Source organism: Salvia hispanica, chromosome 6 (genome assembly GCF_029641045.1).
Source record: "Salvia hispanica isolate PSC_SH4W2 chromosome 6, Shi_PSC_v1, whole genome shotgun sequence".
Lineage (NCBI taxonomy): Eukaryota > Viridiplantae > Streptophyta > Magnoliopsida > Lamiales > Lamiaceae > Salvia > Salvia hispanica.
In genome coordinates this window covers 26,540,628-26,555,520 of record NC_142697.1, presented here as the reverse complement: position 1 = coordinate 26,555,520, position 14,893 = coordinate 26,540,628, and the positions used below count along the sequence as shown (strand labels likewise).

Genomic DNA, 14,893 nt, shown 5'->3' with positions numbered 1-14,893 from the left:
TCACGTGCCGTCCTACAAGTGCGACATCTTTTGTGGGACGAAGGGAGTACTTCATTTTTAGTCCGTCTCTGAAAAGTATAAATTTTCCAATCTTGAAAACTTCTCTCTCTAATAAGCGGAGACTCATTCTCCGCTAACAATATTTTAAAAAAAAAAAATTGTCCCTCTTTTACTTTTCTGGTTATGCATTTGTAGTGAACAACCAAAGGTTCGAAGTCTTTGGGGACGGAGGGGGTATTTTAGAAACATTTTTTGAGGGAACACTAAAAAGCCTCATCAATAACTAGATACACCTTTAATTAACAGTTCATCATAACACTCTAACCACAAATATTACACCACTTTCTAACATCTAAACATTTTTACAAACACACACACACACATTTATAATATACTAAACCAATAATTAAACACTACTAATCCCAATAAAAAAATACTAATTAAAATAAATAAATTAATTATCTCTTGGCGAATGCAGGGGGAAGAGCGGCAGCAGCTCCGGCGGGTCGGATCCTCTCGGAGTGCTAAGCGGGCTCGGGTGAAAATAAAATCCCTTCCCGGCAATGGCTCTCTCCTCCGGCGACCTCGGGCTCCCACGCGCCGCCAGATACTCCAGCGGCGACACCGGCGACGCCCCTTCTCCGGCGAAGCTCCGGTGACCTCTCGCCGGAGAATGCAATGCGCCGCCGCCGCCGAGTTTGATCTCCAGCTTCCGGGCAGTGGGGCGCCGCTCGTGGAGCTTGAACGCCGGCCGGCGGGGACCGATGTCGCCGGAGATGGGTTTTCCGGTGAGGCGCTGGACGACGGCGCGGAACGTGGACGGGTCGGCTTGGACGAAGGTGGTGTTGGGTATGGAGTTGGGGTCGAAGGCTTGCATGAATAACGGGTGCGGGTATGGGTTTCGGTTCGGGTTGGAAGAAGAAGAAGACGACGCCATCGGATGAAGGTCGGTGAGTTTGTGAAAGCGGGAAGAGAGGCAAAAAAATGGAGTTCCTTTTATGCTGTGTTTTTTATTTATTTTAAATTTTACTTCATTTACTTCTTTTAATATTTTGTAGTTAGATTTTTGTGGATGAGGGGTGTGAAAAATGTCAAAACTCTTTTTGCCAATATTGGTTTTGGGTTCTAGTACTGATAAGAGATAAGGTATAATTTTAATATTTGTATCACAAATAATTTGGGATGACAGTTTAAATGCAAAATAATAAAAGAAAAATAAAGTGAGAGTAGTTGAAATAACATGAGTAAAAAAAGGGTTCATATTATTGTTAGTAATATTAGTGTAATGTATAGTGAAAATATTTCTAAAAATTAAATGAATTAATTTTGACAGACATAAATGAACTGTTTTTAGAGGAATGACAAATAATTAATTTTGATTTTGCTCATGGATTACAATTATTTTTTTCAAATTTCACAAATTTTCATATATTTTGTTTATTCCTATAACTGTTAATTGCTCACAAATTAATGCTTAGGTGGACGTCGAAATGTCTAAAGAATTCAACCTGAAAATTTCAATCACGTATTAAATAAGAATTGGTGGAGAGTTTCTGTATTTTAGATGAATTACATCTTATTAATGTATATTTACATACACATGGAGTATATAAGTTGACTAATAAATCTTACCATATTAGTCACATGTATGTACACAACACAAACTCATTGAAAATGAAAATCGAAGCTACCAATAATTGTTGTTGTAAGGAAAAAAATTAGAGGAAAATAAATTCAATTAAATAAATGGTGAAAATCCAAAAGAGGAAATAATAAATGGTGGGAGCCACAAATGATGAGTCATTTGCGGGGGCATTGAAACGGGAAACGAGGAGTAGACTTACAGGTTTCCTATCACCAGTGGACCCCACTTTCACTATACTGTTTTTTGTTTTTTTATGTGTTAAATATAAATAGAGGTGAATTTGTTCCAGTTACTAGCATTACTGTTTCATAAGTCAAAATTTATCATATTTTATTTTAATGGCTTTGATTTGATCAAACGATTTTGCTACTGTACATTTTACCTATAATTGAGGAGAGATCAACATCCTCGAACAAATCAAAATTTACTTTTGTGGTCTAATCCTCCTTCCGTTCCAAATACTATAATAGTATAACACTTTTGATTGAACACAAATTTTAATACACAATTAATAAAATAAAAAAGATAAAAAAATTATTAATAATACAAAATTTTAATACACAATTAATAAAATAAAAGAGATAAAAAAGATAATTAAAATATTATTAATAGATAATTAGTCTCACATTAGAGATGTAAAGAAAAATAATTAATATTTACCTCTTTTTTATAAAGTTTCATGCTTCAATAAAAATAGTATTTGAGGAGGTATTTATACCTTCTTTCATTTTGAGAAAATATATTTATGCCTTATTGGTACAAAAGGTAAAAACTTACTTCCTCTGTTAAAATTCTAATATCTTGTCCCACATCGGCTTGGTGATGATCCTAGCTTCTCTATATAAGTGTGGATAACCCTCCCCCTTATGAGGCCTTTTAAGGGGTGAGTGGCCCATTTCTAATATGGTATCAGAGCAGGGCCCAAGTCGATGATGGTTTATCTCTTTATCTTTTCTCTTGCCTACCCACGTGATGGAAGTCCGATGTGTCATTCCGGCCCACACGTGAGGGGGCGTGTTAAAATTCTAATATCTTGTCCCACATCGGCTTGGTGATGATCAACTTCTCTATATAAGTGTGGATAACCCTCCCCCTTATGAGACCTTTTAAGGGGTGAGTGGCCCATTTCTAATATCCTCCGTCCACGATTAAGAGTCTCATTTTTAAATGGCGCGGGATTTAAGAAAGGTTAAGAAAAGTGGGTGGAAGAAAGTTAGTGGAATAGGGGTCTCACTTGTATATATTAGTTTTAAATGATACGTGAGTAAAATGAATTAGTGGAATGTGGGGTCTCTTTACCATTTATGATGATTATGAACTGGGATTCTTATTTGTGGACGGACCAAAATGGAAAAATGGAACTCTTATTCGTGAACGAAGGGAGTAGTTATTTTATTTTTTAAATTTATCTTCTTTCCTTGGAGTTCATTACTTTTCAAAAGGTATAATTATATTTTTTAGAAGGTAAATGAGAAATATACTTTCTCAATTTACATTGCTAGAGATACTTTTATGAACAGACTAAAAAAAATTAATGCATACAGCTAGTGTATTATTTTGACTTTTGAAAAAATGTTACCAAAGTCTTACTAGTATTTTCTAAGTTTATATTCTTCGGAGTACTAATAAATTTTATCTCGACACTTTAAGGGGGCGACTTTTACATGTCAAATTATAGTTCTATGTCACCTTTTATTTAGTAGTAATAACTAGAAAAAATTCATTCCCTACTAATAATACATCTAATTACTTTTTCCTAAGAAAATGTACATTAAATATAGTAGTACGGAGTACTTAGCTAATAGGAGAATCAAGAATGCATGCAAGAGTGTTTGGTTTTTTGGTAAAGAAGTGATGATGTTTAGGACATTGAAATTTAAAGTGAGTATATGTCATGTTCTAAATATGAAAATGCTATTTTTATAGAGAACATAAAATGTGGTACTAGTAATTATTCTACACATTTTTTTAGAGCGAAGCATTAAGCATATATCTTAATATTTTAATTAATTAACTATTTGATGAGATAGATAAGGATGAAAGTGATAGTGTGTTCAAATCGTTATTAATTAATTAGCTATATTTTTATAAGTTGTTAATTTTTGAAATATTAGTAGATCGATTAGGTGGGATAATGAATTTGTAGAGTAGGAAAAGGTAAATATGGCAGGGGGTTTCAATAAAATACATATTCTTGGCATTTAGTTTTTTTTTTTTCACTTTTTCTTTTGTATTTCTGACTTTCACGGGACCTTTCATTTCACTCATTTGTTTCTTCCTGCAAATTTCTCTGATCTTTTCAGCAATAATTTATGCCTCACCTTTTTCCATACTATCCATTGAAATAATTGAACAAACCTTTTTTCTATTTTACATTTATTTTAAGCTACTAGTATTATTTTACTAATACATTAAGCAATTTTTCATGCAGTATTAATTATGCCAACAAATAAGGATCTGTTGGGTAAAATCAAGTACATTTAGAATTTATAGTCTGATGCATAATAAATAGAAACGATTGTTGCAATTGAATTGATTGATAGTCGAAATTGTTAATAAATGCTATATATAGATGGACACCAAAATTTATCTATTTATGTTTACCATAATCTGATGAACACCATACGAATTGCTTATTTGAGTAACTTAAACTGACTATCTATCTGTAATTCTCAATCTTAAAAAAAAGTTATTGTATTGCGTATTAAAATATAGGAGTAGCCGAGTAGTCATTATGCAATAAAATATTGACAACTTATGACTAAATGAAACTATATTCTTATTTCAATCACATTTTATTATAAAATTAACGCTATACAAGTGTGTGATCACTATGGATTGTGTGGTTACAAACTATGGTAACATAAAAACATTTCTAATGATGCAACACCGAAAAGTGAACATTTCTAACATAAAAACATTTATAAAATTAAATAATCAAATTCTTATGACACATACACATACTTTTTCTAGTTTTTTTTTTAAATTTTCTTTAGGATTAATTTTTTTTTTTCAACTAATTGCCGTGATAAACAGTTTTACTTTCAACGTAGAGTTAATTATAAAATTCAAGCATCAATATTATTTTGAAAAGACTTTTGATGGAGTTTATTTATGAGAAAAAAGAAGATGTGTTTGGATGGATGTATGTGGTTTGATTTGACAATGAAGTGAAAAATACAGTCCATATATATCTTAACTTGTTCCTTCCATGAATTGCAAACTTCAGAGCTGATATCTGTAAGATATAAGGGCCCTTTCCAAAAATATGTATATACATACACATCACTCTCACTTCATATAGAAATTTCATTTTTTGTTATTATAGGTTTTATAATAATGGACTCTTTACCTTTGTAAATTTGATAATTTGCATGAAAATTTTCTAAATTTGAATGTCAACTGAGACTCTCACGCTGACATAGCTTGATAACTTAATTACGAGATACTATCGGACGTCAATCTAAACGACGTTACATTGTAGCTAACGAAACGACGTTGTATTATTATACTATTAAATTAAATAATTTCTGTGTTGAATATTGATACTTATATTTATATAATAATACTACTCCGTATACTTTATGTATGATAATAGTAGCTTTTTATCTATTACTACTCATTTTTCTTTTCATTATAATGGTAAACCATAAAGACTATGTATAATTTGATTGATTCCTGGTAATAGTTGTAGTGAAAAAATTTATATGATGAACCTTCTATCAGAGAAGTTTGTTTTCTTCCCGTGTAGATTCAGTTAATTATTATGGATGATTGATTTTTTGTATGTTTGTGATTATTATAAAAAAAGTCAAATCAAGTTATAATCAATATTAACATAATAGTAGTATATAATAGTAGTATAGGGGAGTGTTATATCGCTAGCTCATAACTTAATTGCTAACTACAACTAAATAATAACTATTAGATTTTTAAATTAAGGGCTTAGATTATTAATCCCTAAATGTCAATACGATCAACGAAAAACGTCAATAAGGCCATAGGATTAATTCCAAAAAATATGAATAGGGGTATTAATGTCAATTAACTATATGTTTAGTTATAACTAACTTTTAAAAGAAATCCCAAAACTTTAAATTCATATAACATATATCAAATAATTTCATAAGGATTCCAACGATATCATACGTGCATAATTTTTTTTAAATTTTTTCGTACAAGCAGAAATGTCAACGTACTATATAAAATATATCAATATAACACATGTAGAATGTCAATATAAGGAATGGGTTAACATTCTTAAAGCATTGTGTTGACATTCTCAAAGCATTGAGTTGATATTTTCGGAACACTATATTGACATTTTCATCCAAAACCCTATTTGAATTTTTTTTTATCTTTTTCAATTTAATTAATAAAAACAAAAATTACATATGGTAAATTGTAGACCACACGTTTTCTAAAATCTTATGGCCTTAAATTAATTGTAGTTAACAATTAAATGATGAATTAGCAGTTGATCACTCCCCACAACATAGCAGTATATTAACGCATGTATATAGAAGCATGACAAAGAAAAAATATCAATTCGGTTATACTACATGTTTCCTCTCTCCCGTGTTTAATTGAGTTAAGATTCTTACCGTTTTGATATTTCACATTTTATTATATATCTTTCGACTTAATTTACTGTCCAAAAACATCACGCTTAAATTTAATGTCCAAAAGAACTGCAGAATGAGATGGAGGAAGGAGTACTTCTTTCCAATATTTTCAGTTACACAATTATCAATGGTCCATAATGCTTTTCATTTTTAAAAAATGATTATATTATATATTCATACACACACATAATATTCTTCAATAATATATTCAATAATTATACCATTTCTCGCTCTTCCTTATTTCTCGCAATTTCCATGTGCAGATGTTTGCAAGGTGTAAAATTTGGATATTTCATAATATTCGGAATCTTATAAAAGGCTGTGAATTTTTTTTTGAAGAATTGGGATATTTATCTATTGGGGAGCCTCCTCCACCGCAACTTATTTTTTACACTCGTAATTTTGTGATTCGTTGAAAATTTTCTTGGAACTAATAGTGAGAAAGTCACACAAATTTTAATATATTTTAATTTAGGGTTTTATTGAAGGAAAGTTACCACCAAACTAACTCAGAATTGTATTAATTAAAAAAGTATGCTAATATCATATTATGAGCTTGTTATTATAAAAGAATTCATGCTACGATTATTAATGAGGGACTGAAATCTGATTTGGAGTAAAAATTAGTAATTGTACAGCTCATTTTGATTTTTAAAATTGTTTTCCTATTTATAAAAGTCAAAGTGGCTAGAAAATATTCATGTTGTCATGGAAAATGGCAATAAAATTCATAGTAGTAGTTTTTTTTTAACAAGAATGTCTAGTATTACATATTGTCACGACTTAGAACATAATTGATTTTTTTTTTAAAAATGGGTTAATACTATCTTGACAAATTGTTACATAACCCATTTTTGGGGTCCTAATTTTCTGAACATAAAGATCTATTTCATGTTCATTTTTTTCATAGTCAAAAGTTTAATCATGGAATGACATCTATAAGAGCACTCAATCATTCGTGTTTTTGTGTGGACGACACTATTATGTCACTTTTGTAGTAGTCCAAAATTAAATTAAATCTCATTTAATCGACTCAAATTATTAATCAACTAGTTTTGATTACTTCATTCCTGATTAAGAATGTGTCCACCAATAAATCTGTACATAAATAGATGGTTTTGTTCCATATTTCCAATAAAAACGAAACATGATATGTTTCATTCGTACCTACGTGATGTGAATGGCTATAATATTGTCACAAAAAGGTAGGGAGAGAAATCCCAAATCATTGAAATTATTTAACAAGATCAATTTCCTCAACATTTTTTTCAAAAGAGGATCAGTATAAATCAATTTCCTCATCTGAGAAACTCAAAGAACTAAAGCCCAAGTTAAACATTTGTAAGAAGCCCAATTAGAGTATTCGTTAACTATGCAAGCCCATCTAAATGGGCCATATCTTCGTATGAATATAAAAAAAATACTATAGCCGTCCCATAGAAATAGACCATATTTCTTTTTTTCGTCCGTCCTAAAAAAAATAGTCCATATTCATTGATAGAAATATTTTTCTCCTTCTCTTTTACTTTATCATTTATGAGACTTATCATCCACTGCACAATTTCAACTGCTTTTCTCCTTCTATCTTACTTTACTAAATTATGTATTCACACTCATGTCAATTCTAAAGAGCCTATTTCTATGGAAATGATGGAGTAGAAACTGGTAGTACTGTATTTTATTTTTGATTAGTTGATGTTTATATCTTGCTAATTGCCATGAATTTCACAAATTAATGCAAATATTTGCTGTAATATGCCAAAATATTCCCCATGAAGCTCGTCAAACCTCAAACTTTACTCATTTAATTTTAGGTAGAAAAGAAAAATATAATTATGAATTTTAATTTTAAAATATCTTGAGTATTGAGAGATTATAAAAAGAGTCAAATCAAATTGGAAAATTGTGTGAACCAATCAACTTTCATAACGATAATCGATAAACATCAAATTCCTCGCCACATCCAACAATCTTTCTTTTCTTGGCCGCGGTGATGACTAAGCAATCTCAATCCTCTTTCCCTTTTTAATCCCCACCAAATCTCTCGGAATCACACTCGCCATTCTTATCCCTCACTCATCTCTCTCTCTTTCTCAGGTAGCATTATTCATATTTCACTCTTTTCTAAAGATGCGATTTTGATAGGTGGCTTCCTTTATGGAGTATTTTCTTGATTCATCTTCGCAGGTTGATTTATAATTTTATACTAGTTTTTAGCAATGGGGAGTGCGTTATCGGTGTTGACTCAGTATGATATTGAAGAAGTTCAAGAACACTGTAATCATCTATGTAGGTATTGTCTTTGGTAATTTTGTGGGGAAAAAATCAAGAATTTATGGTGTTAATTTTTTCTTGGGAATGTGGTGGCATAGTTACTCAGCAAGAGATAGTGTCTCTTTACAAGAGATTTTGCCAACTAGATAGGAATTCCAAAGGCTTCATTTCAAGTGATGAGTTCTTGTCAGTACCTGAGTTTGCTATGAATCCACTTTCTCAGGTAGATTCTCTCATATGATGATGATTCAATCCATTATTTGTCGACTTTGATGCTTGCTTTCGTGTTGAAGTATTGTGTGATACTACTAACTGATAAGTGATGGTGTTACTCTGGTGTTACAGAGGTTGCTTAAAATGACAGATGGGCTGAATTTCAAGGACTTTGTTGCATTCTTGTCTGCTTTCAGTGCTAAAGCAACTGTACAACAGAAAATCGAGCGTAAGTATCGCGCCTCTGCCTAAGCGTTTTTAGGGAGTGATTGATCCATTGCTAGTACAGTTGGTTTTTGTAACAATCTACCATGAATGTAAGGTGGACTTAAGTTTAGTGAGCTTTCTGAGTCAAATTTCAGTGACTTTTGGATGGCTGAATATTGATGTTATTAATATTTGATAGCTTTCAATTGTTCTTCTAAGAGCACTCCCAATGGTCTCCCTTATTTCTCCCTTATTTCTCCCTAACTCCTGCCACATCAGCGCCACATCATCACCAAAATTTATCCCCAATTTTTAGCCAACTTTTAGCCAACTACTCCAATGGTTTCTCCCTTATTTCTCCCTTATTTCTCCCTAACTCAACATTTCATTTTTACATCATCATTTTTAATATTGTTTAATTTTCCCTACAAATGTGTTTAATAAATAGATTTATAATGAACAATTCATCGTTGTATTAATCATTGGAAAATATAATACAACGAGAAAAAAAAAACTACAAATAAAAAACATAAAAAACCAATAATTTAAAAAAACAAAGATTTAAAAAAAACTACAAATAAAAACTATAAAAAACAAAGATTTAAAAAAATAAAGATTTAAAAAAACAAAGATTTAAAAAAAACTACAAATAAAAAAAACTACAAAAACTACAAATAAAAACAAAGATTTAAAAAAAAAATTAATTAAAAAAAAAATTTATCGCCGATTTATCGCCGAATCGCGCCCACAGTGGTCGGCGATGATTCGGCGATAAATCGGCGATAATAAGGGAGTTGGCGATAATAAGGGAGTTTTATCGCCGAATTATCGCCGAATTCACTCCAACGCTCGGCGATAATCCGGCGATAATCGGCGATTTTTCGCCGGATTTAACGCCGACCCATTGGGAGTGCTCTAATTGATGTTATTAATATTTGATAGCTTTCAATTGTTCTTCTAATTGATGTTATTAATATTTGATAGCTTTCAATTGTTCTTCTAATTGATGTTATTAATATTTGATAGCTTTCAACTGTTCTTCTATGATGTGGGATTCCTTGATGATAAATCAAGTTAGAGAAGTACTACAAATAAGACTGCTAAACATGTGACTGTTAAGGAAGATTATTGAAAAGGTGTATTTCTCTTGTTCTTGTCTAGTTATCTTCAAAGTATATGATTCTGATAGCAATGGGAAGGTGACTTTCAAAGAAATTATAGAAGTGCTCCAGGATCTCAGTGGCGCGTTTATATCAGACAAGCAACAAGAGGTAATTATACTGTGCAACATTTTACAGAGGAGAATCACAGTAGTCAAATATTTTTGTGATGGATGTTTTGTTAAATAAGACTAAACTATCACTTACCAGTTTTGATTCAGATTTTTATAGTCAAGGGGTCTGTGTTTTCCGGTAGTGTTAGATAGCTTAATAAAGACCAAAGTAGGCATTGTTTTGTGTGGCCTCAAGCCTAGCCTTTGTGGTTTAGTTAAAGATGTAGATGAGGAACTGAAAATATGGCAAAACCGAACTTTTTCTTCTTTTTTTTTTTTTTTTTTTTTTTTTTTTTTTTTTTTTTTCTGAGAAGCTCTTCTGGGGGCAGGAGGTTCTTAGTCAGCTGTTGCAAGAAGCAGGTTACACAAAAGAGTCGTCTCTTATGTTGGACGACTTCATCAAGGTTCGTATCTCTTAACATTTTCCTCGTAGTTTTTTCTCTAGCAAAGATCTGAACCAACATTTATGATCTGAGCTTTAGCTTTGGTTCGATTCTTTAATGCAGATACTGGATCATCAAGGTTTGAAAATGGAAGTAGAAATCCCAGTGGAGTAGCCTAGTCAAAGCTGCTACTCATCTTCATCTTCCATTGAAAATGCAGCAACTTGTATATGTGCACAAATGCAATATAACAGCATTATTACACCTTTGAAGAAAATTCAACAGAGGAAATAGGAGACCTGTGTCTAAATAAATCTTAGTCTTTGCCGACTTGCTTTATCTCCTGATACAGATTCTCTCATATTGAAAATATGAAAATAAAAAACATCAACTTAAATACCTAATGAATCACTCTTATTACTAATAAGTTTTGGGATGGAACTTACGCTTCAATGAATGAGATCGTACCTAAATCCCGTAAAATCTAGTAGTACTTCATTCTCTGCTCGATATTTTGCAGCTGCCTTTGACTGAAGAGCACTTTGAAGTTTGAACCTTTAATTTAAACCCATGTATATAGACAAATACACCACGTGATGAGATTCAGAAGAAGATCCCACTATTTTTCTAAAAGTGGAAAACAAATGCTGCTATAAAACGTCATAACCGCCTTCATACAAATACCAGCCGAATTTTCTGCCTGCAAAACATAATGGGACAAATCTTGCACCACCAACCTCCAATCTCTCTCTCGTGCAGTCATGATCACCAACTTACAAGTTGACAAATGACATACTTGCTTCAATGTAAAGAAAACCAAGTTCGATTACAGTCTTCAGGAGCATATTTCTCCACAACCTACAACAAACGAGACAGATATGCCCAACGATCAATATTCCAATGAAGCGAGCACATCAAGATGCAAGAAGCAGTTGGTACAGCCGACGAGCACCTCTAGCTCCGATAACTGGAGAGGAGAAGCTGAAATTAAACGGCTCGAAGGAAGATTGAAGATTCTTGAAGAGGAGGCTGAAATCTTAAAGGGTGCTCTGCTTGAGAGCGCGGAAGAAAGTAGAACACTGATTGGCGATATACACCTGCAGCTTTACACCGTGCAACGTCACCTATTGCAGCGTGGAGCAGAGAGAGGAGAATCGCGTAGCCATGGCATTCCGAGAGTGAAGGTATCAAGAACCAAACAGTAAATAGTAAAGAAAAAAGTAGTACTTTGATGAGTTTGATCCAAACTAGCAGTGTTAGGGGAAAAAAGTCAAAAACTGAAACAAAAGAGAACTTTAGCTATCTCTTGTTCATTATTAAGATATAGCATATCGTACTTCCTCACTTCTCCTAAGTGTGTGCATTTCACATGTACAGGAAAGAGAAAGACGAGCAGGTCTACTGCAGATCCTATACCAAGAAGCTAATCCATCCATTGTGAACAAGGTCTCAAGAACTAAAGTATTATTACAAGATTCAACCTAAGCTTACTTCTCGTTTCAAAGATAGCTGATAGATGGAAGTCTAGGAGTAATTCTATTTATGTTTGGCATGCTTGCTTTACACTTATTGTCTAGACTTTCAGTGGGAATAACATTTCAGGGAGTCATTCCCTGAAATCCAAAATAAATTCTTGAAACGAGTACCAGAATCCTTTCTTTCAAAAATTTATCCAACTGCAGTAAGTTTTAGGACACAAACTATAAATCGAAATAAGGCAGGTGGAAAAGTATCATATATCGATTTTCAGACTGAACGTGCTATTTTCAGAATAAACTTGGGAGTAAAGAGAAAGACATAACTTAGTAATCACATTTCCCCACGGTAGCCCCCAGAACCAAAATAATCTCTTCTCGAACTGGCAATTTGCTGGCTCTTTTGATGTTCCAACTTGGGGCAATCTCGAATACGATGACCAAGCCCACCACAGTAGGCGCACCCTTTCACTCCACTTGCATTAGCTATCGCCTCCGCATCTTCCATCGGGTCATTGAGCTCGGCCAGAACTGGAGGTATCCTCTGCTTTGCCTCTTGCAATAGGTGTTTCAGATCAAGCAGAGTTGTCTCACTTTGGTTCTTGTTGATAAAGGTTGTCGCAATTCCTGTTTTCCCACATCGCCCTGTCCTTCCAATCCGATGAACATAATTTTCTATTTCTGCTGGCATATCATAGTTGATGACATGTTGGATGTCAGGAAAATCGAGACCTTTTGAAGCCACGTCAGTAGCCACTAAAACATCCTTCTTGCCAGCCTTGAAGGATGATATGGCATATTCTCTGTCTTCTTGGTCTTTTCCTCCGTGTATTGCAACAGCTTCAACTCCTTTTAACAGAAGATATTCATGAATGTCATCCACATCTGCTTTGTTCTCACAAAATACCAAAACAGGGGGTGACGTCTTCTGCAAACATTCGAGAAGGTAAACGATCTTTGCCTCCTGCTTGACATATTCAACTTCTTGAATCACATCCAAATTCGCTGCTCCAGCCCTTCCGACATTCACTGTGACGGGCTTTACAAGAGCACTTCTTGCAAAATTCTGAATCTTTGTGGGCATAGTGGCAGAAAACAGAAGAGTCTGCCTTTGGCTCTTGAAGTGATCAAAAACTTCTCTAATGTCATCTTCAAATCCGAGATCCACCAAACGATCTGCCTCATCTAACGTCAGATATCTTTAGAAAAAGCTTATTTCAGAATCTATGAAATAACATTAACAATCGAATGCAGCAATCAACAACTACCAATCCTATTAAACAGAAGCTGCAAATGAGAGAAGAAGCAGAGAGTGCAATCATTACCTGCAGTTGTTTAGATTCATTTTCTTCTTGGCTAGCATATCCTTCAGTCGCCCCGGAGTAGCAACCACGATGTGAACTCCTCTCTTCACTACATCAAGTTGCAACTTCATATCAACTCCTCCAATGCAAAGCAAAGGCCGCAGCTCAGGATAGCCAGCCTCTTTTAATGATTCAAGAAACATCTCTACAACTTCATAAGTTTGCCTAGCCAGCTCCCTAGAAGGACAAACAACCAAGCCAAAAGGTCCTTCCCCCGGAGCAATTGGCATCATCATCTCCTCCTGCAACGCAATCATAATGAGCGGCAACACAAACACTAAGGTCTTTCCAGACCCTGTAAAAGCAATCCCGATCATATCCCTCCCAGACAAAATAACCGGCAGCCCCTGCACTTGGATGGGCGTCGGCTGCACAATCCCTTTAGCTTTTAGTCTCTTCAAAATGGGCTGCGGAAACCTCATGTCCTTAAAGTTCTTGATTGGTGGGGGGATATCTTCCCCATCAACGATAATGTGCCACTGCCTTCTTATGGCATCACAAGACTTGTTCGACATCCTTCTTATTGGCAAGGGCGGCCTCCACCCAGTCGGCAGAGGGTCGGTGTAAGTGATGCCCTTGGCCAGCTCCCGAACGGACATCAAAGTTTTCCTATCCGAAAGGTGTTCAATCATCTCCTTCTCCTGTAGAATTATCTGCTCAGTTTGGGTGATCTCCGGCTGATCTTTCTTCAGTTGAGAAGCTTTCACCAGCAGACTTGGTTTTGCCTCCACGAGATTCTGTTTCTCAATCTCCTCATCGAGTGCGGAAGACTGCCCTCTGCGCTGCAATATCTTCTGTGCCTCAAGCGCACGCCGCTTCGCCACAGGAACATATTCAACGTAATCATCTTCCTCTTCCATCATATCTTCGCCGTGTGAGCCCTAAAATTGTTCAGTAAACCATTAAATTGCATAAAATTCAACACCTTTCCAATATTTCAAAACAAGCATATGGATCAGAAACCCTATCTCTCTCTCGAAAAACCCCAAAATATAAAAACCAACCTTACAATCAAATCCAAATTAATTTGCACACATGAATTGGAGCTACATCATGAAATCGAACTTTATACAGAACTCAAATTGAAAAACGACCTAGTATAAATAATCAATCGCAAGTACATACCATGTTTAAGAATTTGAAGACCGTGGATATGTCGGAGGTTCTTGCTTTAAAATCTCGAGGTTGAGCACATTTTTATCATTAAAATAGTGTATGTTACCAAAATAAAAAATAAATAATAATATCATTATTCATTTCTTTATGAGTATATTAATTAAACTATGGTAAATAAATGGATTTATGCTCATATAAATTTTGTTTGTTACTATTATGAATATTAGTATGATTTTTTTTTTTAAAAAAAAAAACTCTTTCAGAAATGATGCTTGTGATAACTTAATATTAGTAGTTTTGTTTAAAGGGTTAATTTGC

The 14,893-nt window shown here is 33.8% G+C and overlaps 3 protein-coding genes and 1 pseudogene across 9 annotated transcripts; 2 read left to right on the top strand and 2 right to left on the bottom strand.

The window, feature by feature from the left end:
- Positions 1 to 288: 288 nt before the first annotated feature.
- Positions 289 to 991, bottom strand: LOC125203170 (VQ motif-containing protein 11-like). Its single transcript, XM_048101473.2, has one exon. It carries the CDS (start codon positions 935 to 937, stop codon positions 455 to 457), a length of 483 nt encoding a protein of 160 aa, XP_047957430.2. The 5' UTR covers positions 938 to 991; the 3' UTR covers positions 289 to 454.
- A 7,188-nt stretch (positions 992 to 8,179) lies between these two features.
- Positions 8,180 to 10,959, top strand: LOC125204497 (uncharacterized). 5 transcript variants are annotated; one of them, XM_048103171.2, is made up of 7 exons: positions 8,180 to 8,367; positions 8,458 to 8,563; positions 8,643 to 8,767; positions 8,890 to 8,986; positions 10,126 to 10,235; positions 10,552 to 10,641; positions 10,720 to 10,959. In XM_048103171.2, exons 2-7 carry the CDS (start codon positions 8,521 to 8,523, stop codon positions 10,792 to 10,794), a joined length of 540 nt encoding a protein of 179 aa, XP_047959128.1. In that variant the 5' UTR covers positions 8,180 to 8,367; positions 8,458 to 8,520; the 3' UTR covers positions 10,795 to 10,959. The 5 variants fall into 5 exon arrangements, with proteins under 5 accessions (XP_047959128.1, XP_047959125.1, XP_047959127.1 ...); XM_048103168.2 differs by having other exon boundaries at positions 8,183 to 8,367; positions 8,458 to 8,559; XM_048103170.2 differs by having other exon boundaries at positions 8,184 to 8,367; positions 8,458 to 8,559; positions 10,744 to 10,959.
- Positions 10,496 to 14,720, bottom strand: LOC125204496 (DEAD-box ATP-dependent RNA helicase 35). Of its 3 annotated transcripts, none has more exons than XR_016132627.1 (4): positions 14,585 to 14,720; positions 13,421 to 14,340; positions 11,573 to 13,294; positions 10,496 to 11,478 (listed from the first exon to the last, which is right to left on the bottom strand). XR_016132627.1 is itself a non-coding variant. In XM_048103166.2 (3 exons), exons 1-3 carry the CDS (start codon positions 14,585 to 14,587, stop codon positions 12,430 to 12,432), a joined length of 1,788 nt encoding a protein of 595 aa, XP_047959123.1. In that variant the 5' UTR covers positions 14,588 to 14,720; the 3' UTR covers positions 10,496 to 12,429. The 3 variants fall into 3 exon arrangements, 1 of the variants encoding a protein (XP_047959123.1); XR_016132628.1 differs by lacking the exon at positions 14,585 to 14,720 and adding an exon at positions 14,464 to 14,584; XM_048103166.2 differs by having other exon boundaries at positions 10,496 to 13,294.
- LOC125204499 (uncharacterized) lies at positions 11,408 to 12,197 on the top strand (annotated as a pseudogene).
- Positions 14,721 to 14,893: the final 173 nt, after the last annotated feature.

Coding starts and splice junctions, on each gene's coding strand:
- LOC125204496 (XM_048103166.2), bottom strand. Junction 13,295..13,420: donor ATGAATCTAAACAACTGCAG/GTAATGATTGCA, acceptor CTTTTTCTAAAG/ATATCTGACGTTAGATGAGG.
- LOC125204497 (XM_048103168.2), top strand. CDS start 8,490: ATGGGGAGTGCGTTATCGGTGTTGACTCAGTATGATATTGAAGAAGTT. Junction 8,560..8,642: donor AGAACACTGTAATCATCTAT/GTAGGTATTGTC, acceptor GTGGTGGCATAG/TTACTCAGCAAGAGATAGTG. Junction 8,987..10,125: donor TGTACAACAGAAAATCGAGC/GTAAGTATCGCG, acceptor GTTCTTGTCTAG/TTATCTTCAAAGTATATGAT.
- LOC125203170 (XM_048101473.2), bottom strand. CDS start 937: ATGGCGTCGTCTTCTTCTTCTTCCAACCCGAACCGAAACCCATACCCG.